This window comes from Marmota flaviventris, chromosome 7 (assembly GCF_047511675.1).
Source record: "Marmota flaviventris isolate mMarFla1 chromosome 7, mMarFla1.hap1, whole genome shotgun sequence".
NCBI classification, from domain to species: domain Eukaryota; kingdom Metazoa; phylum Chordata; class Mammalia; order Rodentia; family Sciuridae; genus Marmota; species Marmota flaviventris.
In genome coordinates, this window is record NC_092504.1 from 67002792 (window position 1) to 67024126 (window position 21335).

The 21335-nt window shown below is 39.7% G+C and overlaps 1 protein-coding gene and 1 long non-coding RNA gene across 5 annotated transcripts in view; both read right to left on the minus strand.

Moving 5' to 3' along the window:
- Window positions 1–3011: 3011 nt before the first annotated feature.
- Window positions 3012–7361, minus strand: LOC114096362 (uncharacterized). The gene is made up of 2 exons (XR_003583409.1): window positions 7318–7361; window positions 3012–3599 (listed from the first exon to the last, which is right to left on the minus strand). It is a non-coding gene; the product is annotated as an uncharacterized lncRNA (long non-coding RNA).
- A 10865-nt stretch (window positions 7362–18226) lies between these two features.
- The window catches only part of Helq (helicase, POLQ like), a 43394-nt gene continuing 40285 nt past the window's right edge, over window positions 18227–21335 (minus strand). For all 4 annotated transcript variants that reach the window (XM_071614393.1, XM_027939765.3, XM_071614392.1 and 1 more), the window contains one exon: window positions 18227–18580. In XM_071614393.1, coding sequence (XP_071470494.1) covers window positions 18473–18580 — 108 coding nt within the window. In that variant the 3' untranslated portion in view covers window positions 18227–18472. The remainder of the gene's footprint in view (window positions 18581–21335) is intronic.

The window sequence follows — 21335 nt, forward strand, 5'->3', positions numbered from 1 at the left end:
CGTAGTGTGTGCAAGACCTGGCTTCCATCCCCAGCAACCCCCCCCCCCAAAAAAAAAGAAGAATTCCCATTTCAGATTCTGCTCTTCTTGGGAGCCTGATAATATGGAGGCAGGCCAGGGCTGACAGAAGAGAAGCTCTTTGAAGGCAGGAGCACCCCAAAAAGGAAAGTGGGAGAAGACAGAGCTAGGATATGACCCTTGTTCCTTCTCCCAGACTAAGCAGTCACAATCTATTCTTCCTTCACATCATATTTCTTTCCTTTATTTATTTTTTGTATGCTTGGAATAGAACCCAGGGCCCCACACATGCTAAATGCTCTACCACTGAGATACCCCCCAAGTCCCACATTATAACACTGTAAGAACATCAGAGGTGTTGGATTAGCAGCTCACCCTGTTCCTGTTTGAATCTTAACAAATTACAACCGCAATCATTTCCAAATAAAGTTGCATTCAGAGGTACTGAAGGTGAGGACTCTAAGGTACCTTCTGAGGACACAGTTCAACCTGTAGGTCAAATACCATATGTCACAGGTCCCCTTCATCAAGAAAGCTATCACATAGCTGGTGTAGTTTTTTCTCCTCTGTGTTTCTACATCACCTACCTGTGTGTGCAGAAGAGCAGTCTCTATCACAGCATCAAACTATACAATAGGCATCAGCCTGCTTTGATTTCCCCCTAGACTGCAACGCCTTCAGAGCAGAAGCAATTAATTTGTCTTTGAGTCAGTACCTGGTTACAAAATCTGCCACATAAAGTTCACTCACTAAATGTTTGTTGAATAAAAGTTCTAGATGTCCAACCAAACACAATTGAGGTTCAGATTATTGGCCTTTGACTTCCACTCACTGAGCCTCTAGTTTGCCATTTGTAAAATGGGATTCATAAACCACCCACATGGCACTGTTTTGAGAGAGAGCCGGCCCCAGTGCCGTGATTTGAAGAGGGTTAGCTTCCAACCCTTTTGCTGCTTTTTCCTCTTTGAGGGTATGGAGCCACCTGGATCACCAAAATGTGAACCAAGGTGACTTTAAGCGGAAGGGCACTTGAGATCCCACAGATGCAGAAAGAAGCCTTCTCAGAGCTTCCCTTATCTGAGCAGACATTTTCAACAAATAAGGATGTTGACAGAAGAGAGGATGCCATAAATTTCTTCTTTGGGGCAGGTCCACTCCCCGGAGAGAAACTAAGAAACTAAGTGACCCTTCCATAAGTCTCCTCTCCATGGGAGTTTTATGGCCTAAAAAGATGGAAAGACCACTCTCACCCATTATCACAAACTTTCCAATCTGCCTCTTGTTCTCCTGAAACCTCACTTTTCTTGCCTGAAGAAACCTATTTGTTCTTCCCATAGTAGCCTTTTCTTCCTCCTCCTTTTTCCGTACGAAATTAGAGACATCATAAACCTTTAACCATTGAAGAAGCCAACTACTTTTTGTTGTTGTTGTTGGCTCCCGTGTGCATACAATTTTCTCTTGGTAATGTCTTTTGTCAGTTTAATCCGCAGCCCCCAGACACAGAATATAACAGGGTAGAGGAAAAAGTGTTTCCTAAAGGAGCCCATTTTTAAAAAATTTGTGGCCATGTGGCTTAACTATGTACAAATACAAATATCCTGGAATATTATCTTAACAAAGATGGATGATTCTCATTTTTGCTGTCATCAGTTTCTAGCAATTGCTGCAATACATCTAAACCACAGATGTCCCCAGTGACCCCTCTCTCCCATACACAGCACAAGCAGGTACATTGTTAAAATGTATCTGTTTGCAAGGGAAGACAGAAGGAATGCATACTAAAGTGTCAGCAGAAGCTATTTCTGGATGAAGAAGCTTTAAATTTTCCTTTCTTGCAGCTATTTTTATTTTCTAAGTTTTTACCAGCAAATACTAGTTTTATCATAATAAAGCTTTGTCCTCCATAATAAATATTAACTTGAAAACCAAAGTAAGTAATTAAAAGGTATAAGAGGCATACTCTAGATCACTCTTGTTTGCCGGTATTTTTACCTTTTTTTTTTTTAAACTTCAATCCATATTTAACATTGCTGTTTAAGCATTTTTGTATATTCAGCATTCCTTGCTCTTTGGATGGTTATAAGTAGTAAAAGGGAAGTTTTTTCCTTTGGGATTTTGCAGTCTCTGCAGGGATTTAACCTTTGCCTCCAAGCCTGAAGTCAGAGCTTATTTATTTATTTATTTTGTTACTGGGGATTGAACTCAGGGGCACTCAACCACTGAGCCACATCCCCAGCCCTATTTTGTATTTTATTTAGAGACAGGGTCTTGCTGAGTTGCTTAGCACCTTGCCATTGCTGAGGCTGGCTTTAAAGTTGCAATCCTCCTGCTACAGCCTCCGGAGCTGCTGGGATTACAAGCTGTGCCACTGTGCCTGGCTCAGAGTTTATTTTATTTTACTTTTTGCAATTGCACACCTAATCACTACTTCTTACAGCCATAGGAATTATTTTTTATTAAGCAAGGATCCTACCAATAATGGATGAAAGAGGTTAAAAAAAAAAAAAAAAAAGAAAGAAAGAAGCTATTTTAGCCGGTTTTCCATCATTATTGCACATACCCGGGGCAATCAATTTATAAGAAGAAAAGGTTTGTTTTGACTTGCAATTTTGGAAGTTTGGACCTATGATTGATTTGTCCCATTGCTTTTGAGCAGGTGGCAAAGCACGTGGTGTAACAAAGTTGCTCACCTCATGGCCAGGAAGCCAAAGAGAGAGAGGGGAAGGGACCAGGGTCCTACAATCCTCTTGGGAAGTGTGTCCCAATAACCTGAAGTCCTCCTAAAGAATCCACCACCTCCCTAAAGTGCCATTCTAGAGACTAATCCCTTAACACCTGGGCATTAGGGGGCATTTAAGATCCAACCGGTAGAGTGGTGTAAGGGAGAAAAGTAAGATCTTTTCCTCCCCTGTCACAAGATTCCCAGTTGACACTCCAATCAGAAAAGCAAAAACAAAAACAAAATCAGATTAACAAGAGAAAAGCATAACAAATTGGCTTTCTTGAATGAAGTTTTATGTGACACGGATCCTTCAGAAATGAACACCCAAAGAAATGGGGAAAACTTCATTCGTGTGCTGAGGTTGGATGGAGAAGTGGACAAGGGAGTTGGTCTAATGATAGTTAATGGCAGTAACTTGAGCGAGGCCTGTTCATTCAGATCCGTCTTAAGTCTCTGTGTCTTCACTCCTTCCTTCTGGGGCTGGAGGAGGGGTGGGAATTGGGCTCTATTGAGAAGCATCGGCCTAGACAAATTGCCAAAGTCAGCAGACCAAACCTTGAGTTGGGCCTGGACAGGGACCAGGCTTCAACACCCCCTTGTCTCTCCCTGTAGCTCCAGGCCCATCTGAAGTGTGTGGCAGGAGTGTCTGGTGACATGGGACCTGGCCTCTCCTCTTCACAGTCCTCTGAGAGGATGATAGCTCAGCTCCGTATGGACCTGCCCAGCAGCCAGGTTCCTTTTCTTTTTTGTAACAGCACCTTGATTATCTTTTTCAGTCCTTATGGTGTGAGAAGGGAGGATCAGGAGGATTGATCGTGGGGGTGAAGGGAATTTTCCCCTACACCCTTCTCAAGAGTCACTGAAATAAAATGACAAAAACAAATTGGAGCAAAGACACACACATTTACACACGTGCCTGGAGGCAATCCCAGGGGGCAATTACCCAGTACAACATGATTCACAAGATTATCTACCCCTTTCTATAGAGGCGGGGCAGAAAGAGGAATATAGATAATTTTAAGGGGGACACAAATTTTTACTAGGAGAATAAATGGTCATCAAAGACAGGAATTAGCTTGAAAAATTGTTCTCATAGGAATTTGATTGATCTCAAGTGACATACATCATCTTGAAAGGGAAGTCTGTCCAGTGTCTATCCATCCCTGTATTCTTTTTTTAATTTGTTATTTTTAATTCTGATGAATATTGTACATTAAAAGAAACCTGACAGTGCTAATAGGAGCTGAAATCTCCTAATCGAACGATAATAAGCAATGATAGCAATTATTTGCATTTACAAAGCGTCTGAAAACATTCAGTATTTTTTTCATATAATTTAACCTCACTGAAAGCTGTTCAGATAAAAAAAATTGGTTATTTGTTTCTTATTTTTTTAAAATCTCAGACCACGACAAATACTCTATCACAATCTGGCCTCAAAACACACACATAACTCAATCATTTAAGTCTTTTTTTTTCTTGACGAACAATGAGACTTCAGGGTAGGATGGAAAGCAGTTGTGTTCCCTCCTGCAGTCTGGTCTCAAGGCAAACAAGAGGATTCCAGAGGGAGTCTCTCCTTGTGCTTATAAGGGAGAGGAGGAAGACAAGGCCTTTTAATTTTATTTATATCAAATTGCTCAGCAAATGCCATATTTTGGGGGTATCATTCTTTGAGACTCATTGTGATCTAAACCATTGTAGCTCTGGGGGTTGTCTTCTATCCAAGGCCTTGTCCACGTAATTCACTGTTCTAGCCACCATGAAAAGGATAAAAGAGAATTCTTTTTTGTATGGTTTTGCCTGTGAGGGCATGAACCTGTAGACTACTATTTGCCACCATCATGAAAACAGTTCAGGGGTAAGAAGAATTAAGATAAAAGGAGATAGTGTTCTGGAGACCCAAATTTGAGTCCTGGATCAAGTTAGACCTGAAGTCATTGCTTACAAATTGTCAATATGAGTTATTAAAGCCATTGTTGGAAAGTGACAAAGATTCTTTGCTTGACCAAATTTTAATCAGGCCCTAGGACACCTGTGCACTTCACTGTAAAATCTAGTTTTGAGCCTGGACTCAGTAGTACATCCCTCTAAACCCAGCTTCTTAGGAGGCTGAAACAAGAGTATCACAAGTCTGAGGCCAGCCTGAGCAACTTATTGAGACCCTGTATCAAATTAAAAAAAAAAAGTCCAGAGATATATCTCAGTGATAGAGCACTAGCATATGTGAGATCCTGGGTTCAATCCCAGTACCTCAAAAAAACAAAAAAATCTAAGAACTCTCTCACTTTAGCAAGACATTTCAACTATGATATCTGATCAGCCCTTACCAGGTACCTCATCCTCTACCATCCCCCAAGATAATGTCTGATGACCCTATGCTGCTTTCTGCAAGAATCCTGCTTAGCCAGAATTCCCCATTACCCTGTGTATCCTCTTAGTAATTTTCTACCCACTGACCCTGCTTCTTGGCTGTAAATTCTTTCTTGCCCATGCCATACTCACAGTTGAGCTCAATCCCATTGCTGGTCTCCATAACTATTGAGATGGTCCTGCATAAAATCTACCTCGTGAAGGAGTTAAACACATGTCACCCCAAAATACACAGTCTGGTATAGTTATTTTGAGTTAAAAGCACTTAAAATACAGCAGATACAAGATCACTCCGATCCCTAGCCAGGCGTGGTGGCGCAGGCCTGTAATCACAGCAGGAGGATCACAAGTTCAAAGTCAGCCTCAGCAAAAAAGCAAGATGCTAAGCAATTCAGTAACATCCTGTCTCTAAATAAAATACAAATTAGGGCTGGGGATATGGCTCGAGTGGTCGAGTGCTCCTGAGTTCAATCTCTAGTACCCACCTTTCCACAAAAAAGATCATTCTGATCCCAGCAACCAAGAAGGATCACAAGTTAGAGGCCAGCCTTGGCAACTTAGTGAGACCTTGCTTGAAATTTTAAAAGGTAGGGAGTGGCAGTGGGAATGTGTCTCAATGGCAGAGGCCCCTGAGTTCAATCCCCAATACCGAGTGAGGCAGGGAAGTTACTCTATTTTTCTGTTTCTTACAATCAGGAGATGAAGCTCCTATGTGAAAGATGCCCTCCTCATACCAGAAGAAAAATGTCAACTTTATGGAGGATGGTAAGTTGAGGCCAATGGAAATAATTGCACATAACCTTATTAACCTTTATCTTTCTGGCCACTTCTCCACCTGTTTAACGACCCTACCCCAAGCCCATTTGCTTCATTACATTTTGCAATTTGTTACTCTATCCAATTTAGCATATAAAAGTGTTTGCTTCGAACTGAATCTTTGGGTCTTCATTTCCCTATAATCTCCCCTCTGCCATGTAAAAGTTGTATTTGTAAGTCTTTCTCCTGTTTAATCTGTTCTACATGTAGGGAAGTTTTAAATTTTCTTTTCCCCTCTGACTGCTTGATAATTTTAGTCTACGAAATGAATAGACAATAGAGAGATTAATGGGGAAAAAAAGTCAAACAAGGTTTATGCCTAAGCATAGGAGTCACACACACTGCCAGGTTGTGGTTCTCGTGACTAAAAGGCTCAGGGGGTCACTCCAGTTGAACTGGGCTAACAAGGCTGTGCAAAATAACCACACAAGAGACACAAATACCTTTTTCTTTGGGGTCACTGTGATGGCTCCTCTGACCTTAAGGGTCCGCAGGAAGAGAGAGAGAGCTGACCCCTTTTATTGAGGAGAAGCTATTCAAATGAGGCAAGGGGTCAGGTTTCAGGGAACTGAGTCTATCTTCATGATGTCCACTGTCAGCAGGTTGACTGACACCTGGGTAGGCCACACCCAAGGGCAAAGTAAGAGAAGGGGACACACACATGGCACTTCCATGGAAGATTCTACCCTAAACAGGGCAAGGGGTTATATTACAAAGGAACAGGTGAACATAGCTTCACCCATGGGGCTGTAGCAAGACGCACCCATGCAGGAGACACTGACCCTCAAACCCAAGAAGGGTGGGGAAAGCTCTGCCACATTTCTGTGACTGAGCACCTCAGCACCCAGCTGGGGAATGTGACTCAGTCATGTGTAAGGTTGGTCTCCCACAACACACAGTATGAGACTCGTATAAGTGCAAGATGGCTGACCCTTACATAGCTAATCCCAGGAGAGGGACTTGGGCTTCTGGAGGAAGGGAGGTGATATAGGCTGTGGAAGGCTGGGGGAGGTCTGCACAGCAAAGGTTGTCTTGTTTTGCACATGAGGTGTCCCAGGTAACAGTACCTGTGGTCACCTCTGTTTGGGTCAGGTGTCAGACTCCCAGTTTCTCTTTCTCTGGAAAGAACTCTACAAGGCAGAAAGGGAGACATCAGAAAGCTTGTAGCTATCTGCTGTTTGCTTCACTAACAGAGATTTCCTTTTTAGACATAGATTTCTTTTTAAAAAACAACAAGTTTTTGGGAAAGTCTACAATTTCTCTGAATAACCAACTCAATATGTGCCAAAGAAATCTATTTCATGATGGCACATTTTTGAGTCTCACATATGCCAATTGAGTTCTCAGCTAAAAAACAAAACAATACAAAAGGTGGGGGGACCACAAACCTGATAAAGTAGAGGTAAATAATCTTCCACTCTTCAGTTCTTAGCTTGGTCTCTATAACAGAAAACAAATTAACAAGAGGGGGAAAAAAAGTAGAAGCTTAATACCATGAATGCCTCCTGCATACATGGGAGATAATCCAGATATTGAGTGAATTGCTAAAGTAGACCTCAAAGAGTTTAAATTTCAGGTTTAAGTGCTATTGGTTTCTGAAACAAGGAAAGAAGGGTGTGAGAGAAGCCTGGTGAGGATGAGATGGCTAGGAAAAGCACCATAAACCCAGGTGAGGTTTGCCATGTAGATGGAGCCAGTGTGTTCGCCTCCGAGAAAGGCCTAATGGCAAAGTGTCCTTCTCTTCCCAGTGCAGTGGGGGAGACATCCTAATAAGTGGCAATTTCCCTTATAGATGTCAACTTCTCTTACAAAAGGACCATTTTCCAGAGCTTCAGGGCCTGCAGTTTCTCAAAATGACCAGCTCAAAATAATCCTTATCCTACAGAGGCAAATTTTGGGGTGGCATGTTCTGGGCTCTTGCACTCATATTTTAGAAGACACATCTGAGCCCTATAGTAGCAAGGACTTAGACTCTTCACTTTGTTCTGCAAATGTCTGACGGGTAACTAAAAGCAGGATTAAAGACTTGGTGTCTCAACCTGCATTTTGCATCTGCCTCCTACCCTCTGAGTCACCTTGCATGCCAGGAGATTATTACATGTCTTGTGACGAGTTGAAGCTACCCCTCCACCCCAGGCAACAGCAACTTTTTCATGCTGACAAAGCCCTGCCCGATCAATCCTGAGACCAGACCTCAAGATCACCTGCTTGGGCAGCTGTGTAAAGCCTCCAGCTAGGCAAACCCCCAACCCCTCCCCTCATTTCCCTTTCTGTAAAACCTCAAAGTTATCAGCCCCTTGAAGACAGGGCTAAGGACATAGGACCCCATGTCTTCCCAGTGTAGCTACACTGATTAAAGTTCCTTTCACCATTACCTTTTCTGTTAGGTTGTTCAGCGGCCAGACCTGATTTGTTGGATCCCCACGGTTAGGCCTCTGGCCCAGGACTCCAGTAGCACTGTCATTGTGCTTTGATAAGGATCATTGAACAATATTCCCTGTAACCGAATTTAGTGTGCAACTGGCATGCAGTATTCATAGACCCTCCGTGCCTTCCCTTCTCCCAGGCAGATCAGAGATGAAGGTGGAGGAAACAGCTCTTTCACATTCTTTTCTAATCCCCCTCAGTTCTGTGCTTTGTCCCCTCCTCTTAAATCCCTCTCCTTACCACTTTTGGTGTAGTTATTTATGAGTCTGCTTTGTTCCTGAAGCTAAGCTATATGTTTCCTAAGGACCACAGCCGTCAGGTTCACCTTTATATCCTCTGCAGCACACAGAGAACTCAAAAAAGAAAGCCGGGGCTACATGAAGCAACTTCCAATGGGTATCAGCCTTGATCTACCTGTATCTTAAATTGATGCCTTTCTGGTTCCCACAGTAAGATTCAAGGAAAAATTTCAGCAGCATTCAGATTCTGGAAGCTGGGTCCGTTTCTTCTCTTTTGCATGCTGGACTCTATTTTTCTCGGCATTCCTCACTCATATTTATGGACACAAATCATGGCCAAACAGCTCGATCATCCTTTCCTTGGCTAGCCAGCCAATGTATTCTGTTCTTGAAGACTACCAGAATATGCCATCCCAAAACATGACTTTTTGGTTTATATATTATTTTGAGCTAAAGGCAACTGAGAACCAGCAAACACAGGAAAAGCTCTTTATTTCCCCCTAATTGCCTAAATACAAAGGCTATATATATAAAGGTAACTTCCATCTTTAAAGGTGTCTCTGTACAGAGCTACCTTATCACTGGACTCTTATCTGCATAACAAGACAGTTCTTTTTTTTTTTTTTACCATATATTTCCTCCCCTCCTCTTTCTATAACTTATCTTCTCTGTCCTTAAGTTCCAAACATCTTTTCCTTTGTTTAGACTCAGATTGTATATATGTGTCAATCATTTGATTGCCTCCCCAGCTACAATTTTCTTGATGAACTTTTATGCCTACAGCTGTAATTAAAACTGTTTTTCTTTCTCAAAACACTAATCTCTATCCCCTGAAGAGGTTTTTGTTTGTTTGTTTTTGTTTTTTGTGGTGTTGAGGATTGAACCATGTGAGGCAGGCACACTACCAACTGAGACATATCCCCGCATGGTGACAAGGAAGACCAAACCATGCTGTTTATTTTATCAGAGAGGATCCAGTATGGAAAACAGTTCATCTCAGATAATTTGAAGAAATTTGATGTAGGGAATTGCTATGGTTTGGGACACAAAAGACCTTATGTTAAAGGTCGTGGCACTATTGAGAGGTGGTGGAACCTATAGGAGGTGGGGCATGGTGGAAGGAAATTAGGTCATTGGGGGATATGGCTTTGAGGGGGATATTGGCACCCTGATCCTTCCTCTTTCTCTCTGCTTCCTGGATGCCACGAGGTAAACAGACCTTCTCTGCCATGTGATTCCAGGCCCAAAGCCATGGGACCAAGTGAATGTGGACTGCAACTTCTGAAAACATGAGCCCAAACAAATATTTCTTCCAAGTTGATTATCTCAGGTATTTTTGTTACAGCAACAGAAACCTGACAAACAGTGGGAGTAATTACCACATGAAACGTACAAAAGTGCTAAAAAATTTGAAAAGTCAAGCAAAGGAGCAGGGCAGGAGGGACAAGCCAGATGAGAGCAGCAAAGAGCTGCAGTTACCCAGAGGGCTAGAGAGAGCAAGGGAGAAGGGGTGTTAGGAGCCCAGGAACCAGGCTCAACACTTTGATGGCAACAAACCATACTGGAGCCTGCCAGAGGGGCTGAATCTACCAAGGAGCTGTCGCACAGGAGCTAGAACCTTGGAGGACACAGCCAGAGATGCTGCCAGTTGCCTGCAGTGCCTCTCCCACTGGCTGGTGGGGAGGGGAAATTTTTCCTTTATCCTCTAAGGTCTAGTGGTTGGGTGCCTGTGAAATTAATTGAAATAAGAGATATAAGAGTAAATTCAGTTTGTGCAACACACATACATGGAAGGGTGCTCAGTTATAAGCAATTCAAATTGGTGGTTAGAATTTGGAGTTTACGCTGGGTGAGGTGGCACACACCTGTAATCTGTCTTGGGAGGCTGAGGCAGGAGGATCATGAGTTTAAAGTCAGCTTCAGCAAAGGTGGGGTGCTAAGCAACTCAATGAGATCCTATCTCTAAATAAAATACAAAATAGGGCTTGAGATGTGTCTCAGTGACCAAGTGCCCCTGAGTTCAATCCCTGGTACCAAAAAAAAAAAAAAAAAAAAAATTGGGGGTTTACTACTCAACTTCACTGAGGAAAGGGAATGGGGGAGAAAAGGCTCCTAAGGAAGAACAAATAGGTTTCTTTAGTAAGGACACATAGGATTTTATGAGAATGAATGAGAGACAAGAATGTTTAGGCAGGTGTGAGTGGACTTTCTGTCTTCTTCCTTGCTATTTGCTTCCCCAAAGAGGGGCTTTATGGGAGGGTCACCATTATTCTCTCTTTTAGCAATAGACTTGCCTCCAAAGAGGAGATTTATGGTGGTTTTATTTCTTAGAAGTTTCTGGGTTTTGTCAGACAAGAGAAGCTCTGAGAAGGCTTTTTAAAATTTTTTATTTCTCCTGCATCCGTTGAATCTCAAATGTCTTCAGCTTAAAATAATACCAGTGGGTCCCCATAGGCTAAAGCTGACTGAATGCTAGTTGCTCAAGAGGGCGTGGAAAATGTAGATGGCCAGATTCTAGTCAATGCGCCTTGGAGAAGACAGGAGCAAGGAATGGGTCTGAGAACAGACAAACCACCAGCCTTCCGTGGTCATCTGTGATATAGCTTTCCTATTTCCTTTTTCTAGTCCTCCATTATGAAGGAAGCAATGCCTACCCCTCCAAGAGCAAGTTGGACAGTTCACTCCTGGGTCTACTTAAATCACTAACTTGATGGTACTGCCTAAATAACAAAAAGAGCTTTTTATTAGAGAGACCTCACTACCCCCAGTGGTGACACACATGAAACTATTAACTTATTTGGGTTTATGGAATATGGAATAGAGAGAACTCTTTTTCTTCCAAGCCACTTGAATTACCAGGAACACTTTCCCTGCAATTCCCCCCAAAAATTAAGTCAGGGAAAGTTACCAATGATGGGATCCATGCTTCTCATTCAAGGAAGATCACTGAAGTTTATTATGGACAAGCAGAAATGTGAAATGGGTTTCTCTGGTCTTACCCTTTCTAGTGACCTGAATCAGATCTTGGAATTCCGTAGCCATTATTTGTGAATGAAACCACTAGCCATTAAGAATCAGTAGCTCACCAATTATGCATTTGGAGTAAATAATGGGAAAAATTATTTACTTTTGCTAATTTGACAAGGTAGTTTGATGGCATGTTAGAATCTTCTCATGTTGCAAAAAAAGACAACAATAAAGAACATACCATAAGCTTGTGGGAAAGCCAGACTCCCCTGAAGTGCAGGCTGCTCATAGTAGCAGAAGGGTAAATTCAGCAACTGCCAAGTTCATTCTGTTTTCAGCACTATATAGTGGGACATACACCAGATCATTTTTACTTTTTTCTATGTATGTATTCATGCCCTCTTTTTGTACTCCCCTCAAGGACTTTCAGCTTCTCCTTAAATAACTCATGTTCTTCTGGCCCAACACGTTGGCAAAAGCAAGTTGTTTTGGCAGCAGGACCATTAATGATAGGGGTTGGTGTAAGCCTTGGCAGCCAGTGCTCTGGGGAAGGCAGTGACCTGATTACTGACAGCTGTTAGAGCCTCGCTTGTCTGTGTTTTAATTTCCCCAGCAGAGTGGCATGAACACCACCATCATTAACATTTAATTTTGATTTAGTATGTCTACACAGGCTGGGACAACTAAAGTGCAGCATGTTGCCTATAAAAGTTCAAGCCCTCTTGAAGTCATTCTGAACTGCATCTGCTCAGGGTCAAGTGATGGGCAGAGGAGCTTTTCAAGGTTGTTCCAGTTTTTAAAGTTTTCCTTTTGCTACAGGAGTCCTGAAAGGTGAACCAAAGAGCTAAAGAGCCAAAAGAACAGCAAAACCCTCTTCCTACTCCTTGGTAATTATACTGAGAAAAAAACCCAAGAATTAAAATTAAGTTAAACTAGAGATCAAGACCCAGGTTTATAACACAGATTGAAAGGAATTAAATATCAATATTAGTGGTGGCATGTGTTGTTAAACTGAGCTAAGTGGATAATTTCAACAAATATTGGAAGGTGACAAAGACTCTCCTCTCAACCAAACTTTAGATAGACTCTTTTCAACTAGGCCTCAATTTTGGCCTATAAAAATGACAAATTGTTGCCACAAATAATTTTGACCCCCCTGCACTAAAAGACTCGAAAAACACTAACATAGTTTTCTTTCTTTTTTCTTTGTCTCTTTCTTTCTTCAATACTGGGAATTGGACACATAGGCACTCTACCACTGAGTTATATCCCTAACTCCTTTTATTTTTTTGAGATAGATTCTCATTAAGGTGCTTAGGCTGGACTTGAACTTGTGATCCTCCTGCCTCAGCCTCCCAAGTAGATGGGATTCTGGGGAGCATCACCATGCCCAACAGAACAAAGATTAACACAGTTTCTAAAAACTCAGGGCTACACCTCTAGAATGAACCAACCCCTGTTAAAATGTCTGCCTGAGGAAGTCAACACTACCAAGAGAATAGTTTGTTCCAGCTACACCTGTTAATAGGCCCCTGAACTTCCTACCAGCTATAGAGCAGTTCCTTTAGAAAGCTTGCCATTGTAATCCTCTCTTCCTTTGAGATGTTGATCTCCAACCAGCCAGAATGGCTTCTCTAGGACCTGAGAGCATTTTTGAAATGTAAACATTCAGGGAAATAAGTCTCAGTGTGCATGCCTTGCTCTGTCTTTTCTAGTCCTTCCTAGCATAACAATATGAGAAGTTTGCTTCCGCTAGTTAGGCACCAATTAACAAACCCAGCCTTTGCTCACCCCTCTCCTTGTCTTCTACCCTAATCCCTCAATTTGCCTCTGAAACACCTGGTCACCCCTGCACAAATGGAAGTTGATCTCGGTTCACGCTGGACCTCTTCCCCTTCACTATGGGGTTATCACAGAATATTCGTAGCACTTTGGTGTCCAGCTTTACTTTTGACAAAGATTAAATACACTTTCTTTCTGTCCTAGTTTCGACAGATCACAGAGCCAAGAAGGCCAAGGTTGTGAACTTATTCTCCTTATGGCTTTGCCTGCACTGTGGTCACCTGTGTGCTCCTCCGTCAGGTGTTTCACAGATGCCTTTCATTGATCACAAGGGAGACCAGATGAGAAAGCGGAGATGGCTCAGCACAAACCATGAGTGATTTTTTTTTATGGTTTCTCATAACCTCTTCTAGAACTCAAATACATAGATGGTGTGGCTCACTGCCTTCTCTTTGTACACCTCAGCTGGAAGAGTACCTATGTCCTCCCTTCTGCAGATGCCCTTCTTTCTTTGTCTCCAACATTTGGAATTCTCCTATCTTTTTAGCATCTAGTTCATGGTTCATTTCTTGCACAGTTCTTCCTCGAGGACTCTGTCTCTGGGGTCTACAGCATTTGTCCCTGTCTCATTTTGTTCCTGTCATTGGCACATAGTCATTTTATTTGTGCCTAAAAGAAACAAGGGAATTATCAGTGTGATATTCCACCTCTTTATTTTCCACCTGTGTCTAGCATCAAACTAAATATATTGAAATTATTCAGTAAACTGTATTTTAAATATTTTCATTGAGCTTTCAAATGTCTTTGACAAATTTCAGCAAAATGATGTTGAACTTCATTTATTGGGTGGACAACAGAATTTTATTATGACCCTCAAAGTGCTTACAAATATATACAGAATTAAACCAGTGTTACTGTATTTTATACAGAGTGAGAAGTCTATTGTCTGTGAAAATTTCCCCAACTGTATGTGCTACCATACAGTAATATTGTATTTTACCACAAAAGAAAATCATTTGGCATGTTACATTATAACAGCTGGTTCTTTACACTTAAATTGCTGTTAGCCTACATTTTCATAGCTTTATGCATATCTCTTTATTATGATAATATACTTTCTGCCCATTTTAAAGAGAAAAAAACTTATAAGATGTCCTAGATTAGATGGCTCATAAAACTCCTCAGAAGGATTCAAATGTCCAGTTCTCTGCAGTAATTGGATCTCTTTTGTTGCTTTGTTTTAATCAGGGATAGAACTTTAACATTTTATATAAGCTGCTGTTAGGATAAGTAAAAAAGAAACCATTTCACTAGAGAGAATTATAATTTATAAAAATGGTCGGTATTTATCATAGTTAACTTCCATAGAGTTTTTAGAAACACAAAATACCCTTTCATGGGCATAATTGCTCATGTGCTAATAACCAGAAAGAATCCCCCCCAAATGGTGATTTTCTAATTGTGTTCCATAGAGATGCCAGAGAGCAATTTTCAGATGTATTAGTTTCTTATTGCTGCTGTAACAAATTAGCACAAAGTGCAGTGGTTTAAAACAATACAAATTTGTTATCTTACAATTCTGAAAGTCAGAAGTCTAGAAAGGTCTCAGTAGGCTAACAGAAGGTATAAGCAGGACTGTATTTCTTTCTGCAGGCCCTAGAAGGGAATCAATTTCTTGCCCTTTCCAGCTTCCAGAGGCACTATTCATTCCTTGGCTCAAGGTCTCCTTCCATCTTCAAAGTCATCAATGGCTGGGGAATCTTTCATCATATCATTCTGACTCTCCTGTCACCTCTTTCACTTACAAGGTCATTTATGACTACATTGGGCCCACCCAGATAATTCAAGATAACCTTGCCATCATCAGTCACCTAATTGGCAACCTTAATTCCATCTGCAACCTAACCACATATCAAATTTATAGGTTCAGTTATTATAAGGCAAACATGTCTGGGCAGGTTGTTATTATGCCTGTCACCCCAAGAATCACACACATTTAAGTTAAATTCTTAAAACAGAAAAAAACAAACCCAGGTTAATTATTTAGAATACTCAGAAGAAATGAAACAAATACTAAAATGTATAATATTTTGAACTTTAAACACCAGACACTACAAGCATATTGTGCTGCCAGGTTACTCATTGGTTTTGGTACAAACTTTAAAGCTTCTAATGCTATATCTATGTATGTGCATATAATTCATTTTGGGGAAGTTTAATTATCTAATGTGTTTGGTTCAACTAAAACAGAATCCAATCCACCATTTCCTCCTTAATATTTGGCATTCTTGGTTGTTTGTGAAACTTAGCACCTGAGAATCCCTGTTCTCTGCTTTTGCTGTTATCAGATTGTGCTAACATGCTGAGAGCGTGTGCCAATATCTTTTCTTGTGGGTAGGAGGAGGTCATCTATCTTTTTCTCCTTTATGGATTCCATAGAGAACCCTCCTCAACACTGCCTTAGCTTATGTAGAAAATGCAGCTTCTATAAAAATGTGCTATTCTGCATCAACAAAGGGAGTAAGACCTATGGCCTGGATGTTCCAATTGGCTCTTTAATCATCACAACTGTGTGTTAGTGCCCATCTTCATTGTTTCCCCCCACCTCTACTATATACTTAAGCTATGTTTCATATCTTTTTTTGTAATTATTTCATAGGGTTTTAGACAGATGGAAGAGTAAACAGATATGTTCAGCCTGCCATCTTGACCCACAACTTTCCAAATATTTGTTGGGTAGCTTGTTGCAATGTGCACAATCAACAGAATAATCAGTGTGATCAGGTTTGAGTCCAGGTTGTCACTTATTAATGGTGGGTTCCGGGCAGGCCACATTTTATTTGTAACATAGGGTAAAAAAATAACATCATGGCTTCTCACTCTCGAGGAGGCCTGCATTCTCCCTTGAATGTATATTTATCATCCTAAATAAACCTGTTTATGCCTAAAAAAAAAAAAAAAAAAAAAAAAAAGCATCTTAGATGTCAGTAAGGAATCATCTAAATAGTGCTATCCAAAGGATTTAGCATAGTGCTGGCACATGGCAAGCCTTCAATAAATGGAAGTTTATTAACTTATCAGTGAGAGTACCATAGAAAATACACACATCACTATGATCATGTTATTGGAAATTATCAAAGAAAATCAAGTATAACAATGCTTATGTGTAATGCTTGGTGTTACTTCTTGTCACAGTGAGATGGAGTTCAGAAACTGCAGTGATGATTGTATGGGAAGGTTCTTGAAAATGGAAGCATAAAGCCAAGGAGGGTTTTCCATCAGTCCTTCCTAAAAAAAATATCAGTGTGGAGATTTGCTGAGAGAATAACTAAGTTTGAAAAGGCTTATACTTGACCAAAACTTGGGTGTGCTCCACAGAAAAGCTTTGTTTGGGTGGTGGTTGTTTAAGTTTAATAGGGCAAAGCAAAACAAGTGTGGCCATCAGAAAGAGCTTAATGGAATTAGGCATCCTAGAAATGGACAGGCTGACTTACAACTTAAAAACATTGAAAAAGGAAAACCTGATACCACATTGGAATTCCCAACATTTTAATGTTTTGAAATTTAATATGAAGGAACTACAGGTACCTTCCTTGATGTGTTAGTGCAGTCAGATGACAGCAACAAAAATTTCAAATCTGAATGTGATATACATAAAATTTAAATTAAGTCTGAGATAAGTAGATTTAATATTTTTTTAAATGGTGAAGTAGCCATTTATTCCAACTCTATTCACTGAGTGACCCACATTTTCCACTATGACTTGAAGTATCACCTGTACTACCTATTATTTTCTTCATTTACCACCACTTCCTGTCTTCTGGAAAAATCATCAAAATTCTATACCCTGGTCATAGGGGTGGGAAATGGACCCAACTGACCACTAATAGCTTTTTCCAGATTTTTTTTTTCCTAACTGAAATTGGCAGCAGTGAGATCTTTGTGCTTTGGTCTTGAATCTATATGTAAGTCAGTCTTAATTTGCCTGACAGAGGACAGGTGGCAAGTACTGATGGTGTTAAGCTTCGCTGATTCTAATTGCCCTAAGGGTAGGTTTGTTGCTGCCCCCAGTTTGAGAATATGGTGGCTAAATATCCCTTTTTGCTTAAACTAGATATCCTTGGGTTTTTAATCACTCAAAAATGAAAAACCATGTTTATTATAAATTCGTAAAAATATTTGGGTCTATTTTATTCTCCATCTGTTCCCACTGATCTACTTTTCTAGAACTAAACTGCTTCAATGTCTTCATGCTTCAATATCCTTTAGTGTTAATACCATGTTAGTCAACTTTCTATCACTATGACAAATACCTGAGATAAATCAACTTAAAAAGGAGGGAAAATTCATTTTGGCTCATGGTTTCAGAGGTCTCAGTTTGTGGTTGTTTGGCCATTGTTTTGGGCTGGTAGCAGCACAGTACATCATTGTGGGAGTGCAGGGTGGAGGAGATGCTCAGCTCATGGCAGCCAGAAAGCAGAGAGAGAGGAGGGGTTAGGATCCCAATATCTTCTTTGAGGGCATGTCCCTAGTGATCCAGCTTCAGGTAGAAAATGATGGGTTTGAAAAATCACAGGGAAAGTTCTGGGAATTTCAAATAATCCAGTTTGAAGGAAGAAATGGGTAAGAGAGGGTTGGGGTGTAGTTCGGTGGTAGAGCATATGCTCTGCATGAACAAGGTCCTGGGTTCAATCCACAGCAAAACAAATAATAAAAAAAAAGTGGGGTTGGGGATATAGCGCAGTTGGTACAATGCTTGCCTTGCAAGCACAAGGCCCTGGGTTCAAGTCCCAGCACCACCACCAAAAAAAAAAAAAAAAAAAAAAAATCCAACAAAGGTAAGAGAATAATAAAAGATATGACTACAAAGGAAGCTTGAAGATATGTTGTGGCAGTTTGAATTCATTTTGTGGTGGACGCTATAGATTTTGAACAGAGAAATAATGTGTAAATGTTGAAGAAGATGGATTATTAGTAGAAGGTTACTGTAAATATGAGCATTATATTCAAATATTATCCATAGTTCTTAATGCATAATTTAAGTATATTTCATTTGTAAAGCATAAGGACTCTTTAATAAAATATATGTAATAAATAATTCATATTTGAAAATGTGCATCAGATAGCTTCATGCCTTTTCACTGGAAGATGCCTCGACATCAGGCAAATCAGAAGGCAATCTCAATAATTCTTCTACTTCTTCTTGCAAAGCCTCTGCTTTTTCATGCAACAGCATCTACAATAAAAAATCAAGACCTGAGGCCAAAATGTACATTGCTAGAACTGCCAACATTTTTACCACTATTAGAAGCCTGAATCTTTACACATCAATAATCTAGACATTAAAACTAAAATAACAAGATTGAAAAATGGCCATTTAAGAACAAGTGATTATAGTAAATGAGGCTGAGGCATTTAGTTAAAACCATTTTAGCTGATCATTGCATAGTATTCCAAAAATAAAGAGGCTTTAATACTCTCCAAGATTTGTTTTATTGGAGACTTGGCCACTTGAAAATTAATTTTTAATCTATAAAATCTTAGACAATTTTGCAAAAATTTAATGAGCTCCTGGAAAAGTAATCCTTTATATATGCATTTTATTAATCCTCAAAATTTAGTATGCTTTTAAAAATTCATCAGTATTTTTAGGAAAAGTTATTCAACTTCTTTAGTGACTATGGTTGATTTCAAAAGTAACAAAAAAGGAAAAAAAGTATTTCTAAAATAAGACACATAGAAGATTTCAATAAATAACGATTCCCCTTTCTTCTAAAACGCAGAAACAATTTGGGTTTCATATATGTAGGGGTGAAATATTAGCACTACTTCTGTTATAACATTTTTATAATAAAATGTTTATCAAAATCATACAAAGGGGAAAATAATATGAAAGCAAAAATAAAAAAGACAAAAATACTCTACCAATTTGATAAAGTATAGCACTACACATTATATAAAAGTGATTAAAATGTAATCAAGTAAACTTTCCAGTATCTGAGAGAAGGATCACCAAGTAAGATAAATCTCCCTCTAAAAAGTACACAAACCAACAAGTAAATTACACAAAAACCATGTTCCAGTAATAGTATAGAGAACACCATCTACCTCAAATTACTTATAGTTTTAAAAATATCCACCAAAGAGCTGGGGATATATATAGCTCAGTTGGTAGAGAGCTTAACTCCCATGCACAAGGGCCTGGATTCAATCCCCAGGACCACAAAAAAGGGGGAAAAATAAAAGAAGAAGAAAAAAGCTCCAAGTTGGTTTTCAAACATATTATTTGGGCTGGGTATGTGGCTCAGTGGTTTAGCACCCCTGAGTTCAATACCTGATAACCCCCCCTCCCCCCCCAAAAAAAGGAAAAAAATCTACCAATTCTCAGATCTATTTCTTGAACTCCTACTTTAAGCATTTGCAGAGATGGAGGTGAGGCTGAGAAAAAACTATACAGATGTGATAAGAGGGAACCAAGAGTCTAAGATTAAGTAAAATCATCTCCAGAGAGAGAAAAGTTACAGTAATATAAAAATACTGGAAACAAATTTTGGTAGGTTAAAACGCTGTTTATAGGAAGGTATTTAAAGTACGTGGAGAACTCTAAGAGGCAGTCTTGGAAAGGCTATGTTTTCAGAAAAAGACTGGCTAAAAGGGGAAAGGTGCCCTTTGGAAGGAGAGCCATGAAGGAAAAAGGAAATGAGGGCAAAATTTAGGATGCTGTAGGACAAAAGGAATAAAAAATTCCAAGGACACAAACCTTGGTACACTTCTCCCCACCCTGAGCTATCCATGAAAGACACCATATTTCACGACTCTGAGATAAAATCTCAGGGTCTTGAACTGGGAGTCTCATGAACTATTTCAAATGGCAACCCTGTCCAAGAAATGCAACAGTATAAGCAGTTCTCATCACTGCTTGAGAAAGAAAAACAGAAATGAGAATCAAAGCTCTTCAGTTCATAAAAATTCCCTCCCTGCCAGGTGTGATGGTATATGTCATGTCTGTAATCCCAGGGACTCAGACTCAGGAGGCTGAGGCAGAAGGACTGTAAGTACTCCTGGGTCTAATCCTAGGTACAAACAAAGCAAACAATTTTTTTTTTCTGAGCTCACAAAGAAATAGGAAGAAAAAGGCAAAATGTTCATAACAAAAAGTAATAACTATAATTATGTTCAAGGAAGAACAGATGTTCAAGGAAGAACAGATCTGAATAAAAAAACCTAATTAGGGTCACTGAAATATGAAAAGTGGGAAAATTATCAGGAGAATAAAAACAAAAATAAAGATATAAAAAAGAGATCGGTGATATTGAAATGGAAGATAGGCAAAGAAGATCTAATATAAATACAATTAGAATTGTTAAAGAAAAAATCAAAAGGATCAGAACTAATATTAACTTCAACCCCCTAAAAATTCTTAAAATAAGAGGAAATAAAGACATGTCCTAATGCAACTACTTGGATTTAAAGATAAAGAAAATAGGTTAATGTTTTATATACAAAAAGGAGGGCAGGGAGCCAGGCATGGTGGTGCATGTCTGTAATCCCAGCAACTTGGGAGGCATAAGCAAGAGGATTGCAAGTTCAAGGCCAGCCTCAGCAATTTATTGAGGCCCTAAGCAACTTAATGAGACCCTGTCTCAGAAAATAAAAAAGGGCTGGAGATGCAGCTCAGTGGTAAATTCCCAGTACCAAAAAACAAAAACAAAAATGGGAGAGGAGAGAAGATTGCAAATAAAATCTGTGCTTCAAATAAATAACAACTACACCAAAGCAGATTTTTTAAAAATTAAAAAAAAAACAACCCCAAGTAACATTTCAACACATTATTTCTATTGTGTACTTTCAAATTAAAGAAAAAAAAAGAGTTGTAAATAAATATTGAATTCTGGTTAGCAAATTAGGCCCCCCCACATCAGTGGTAAAATTTAGCAATTCTGAAACTACTTTCAGTGTATTCTATTGAACAATATAGATAGATATATAAT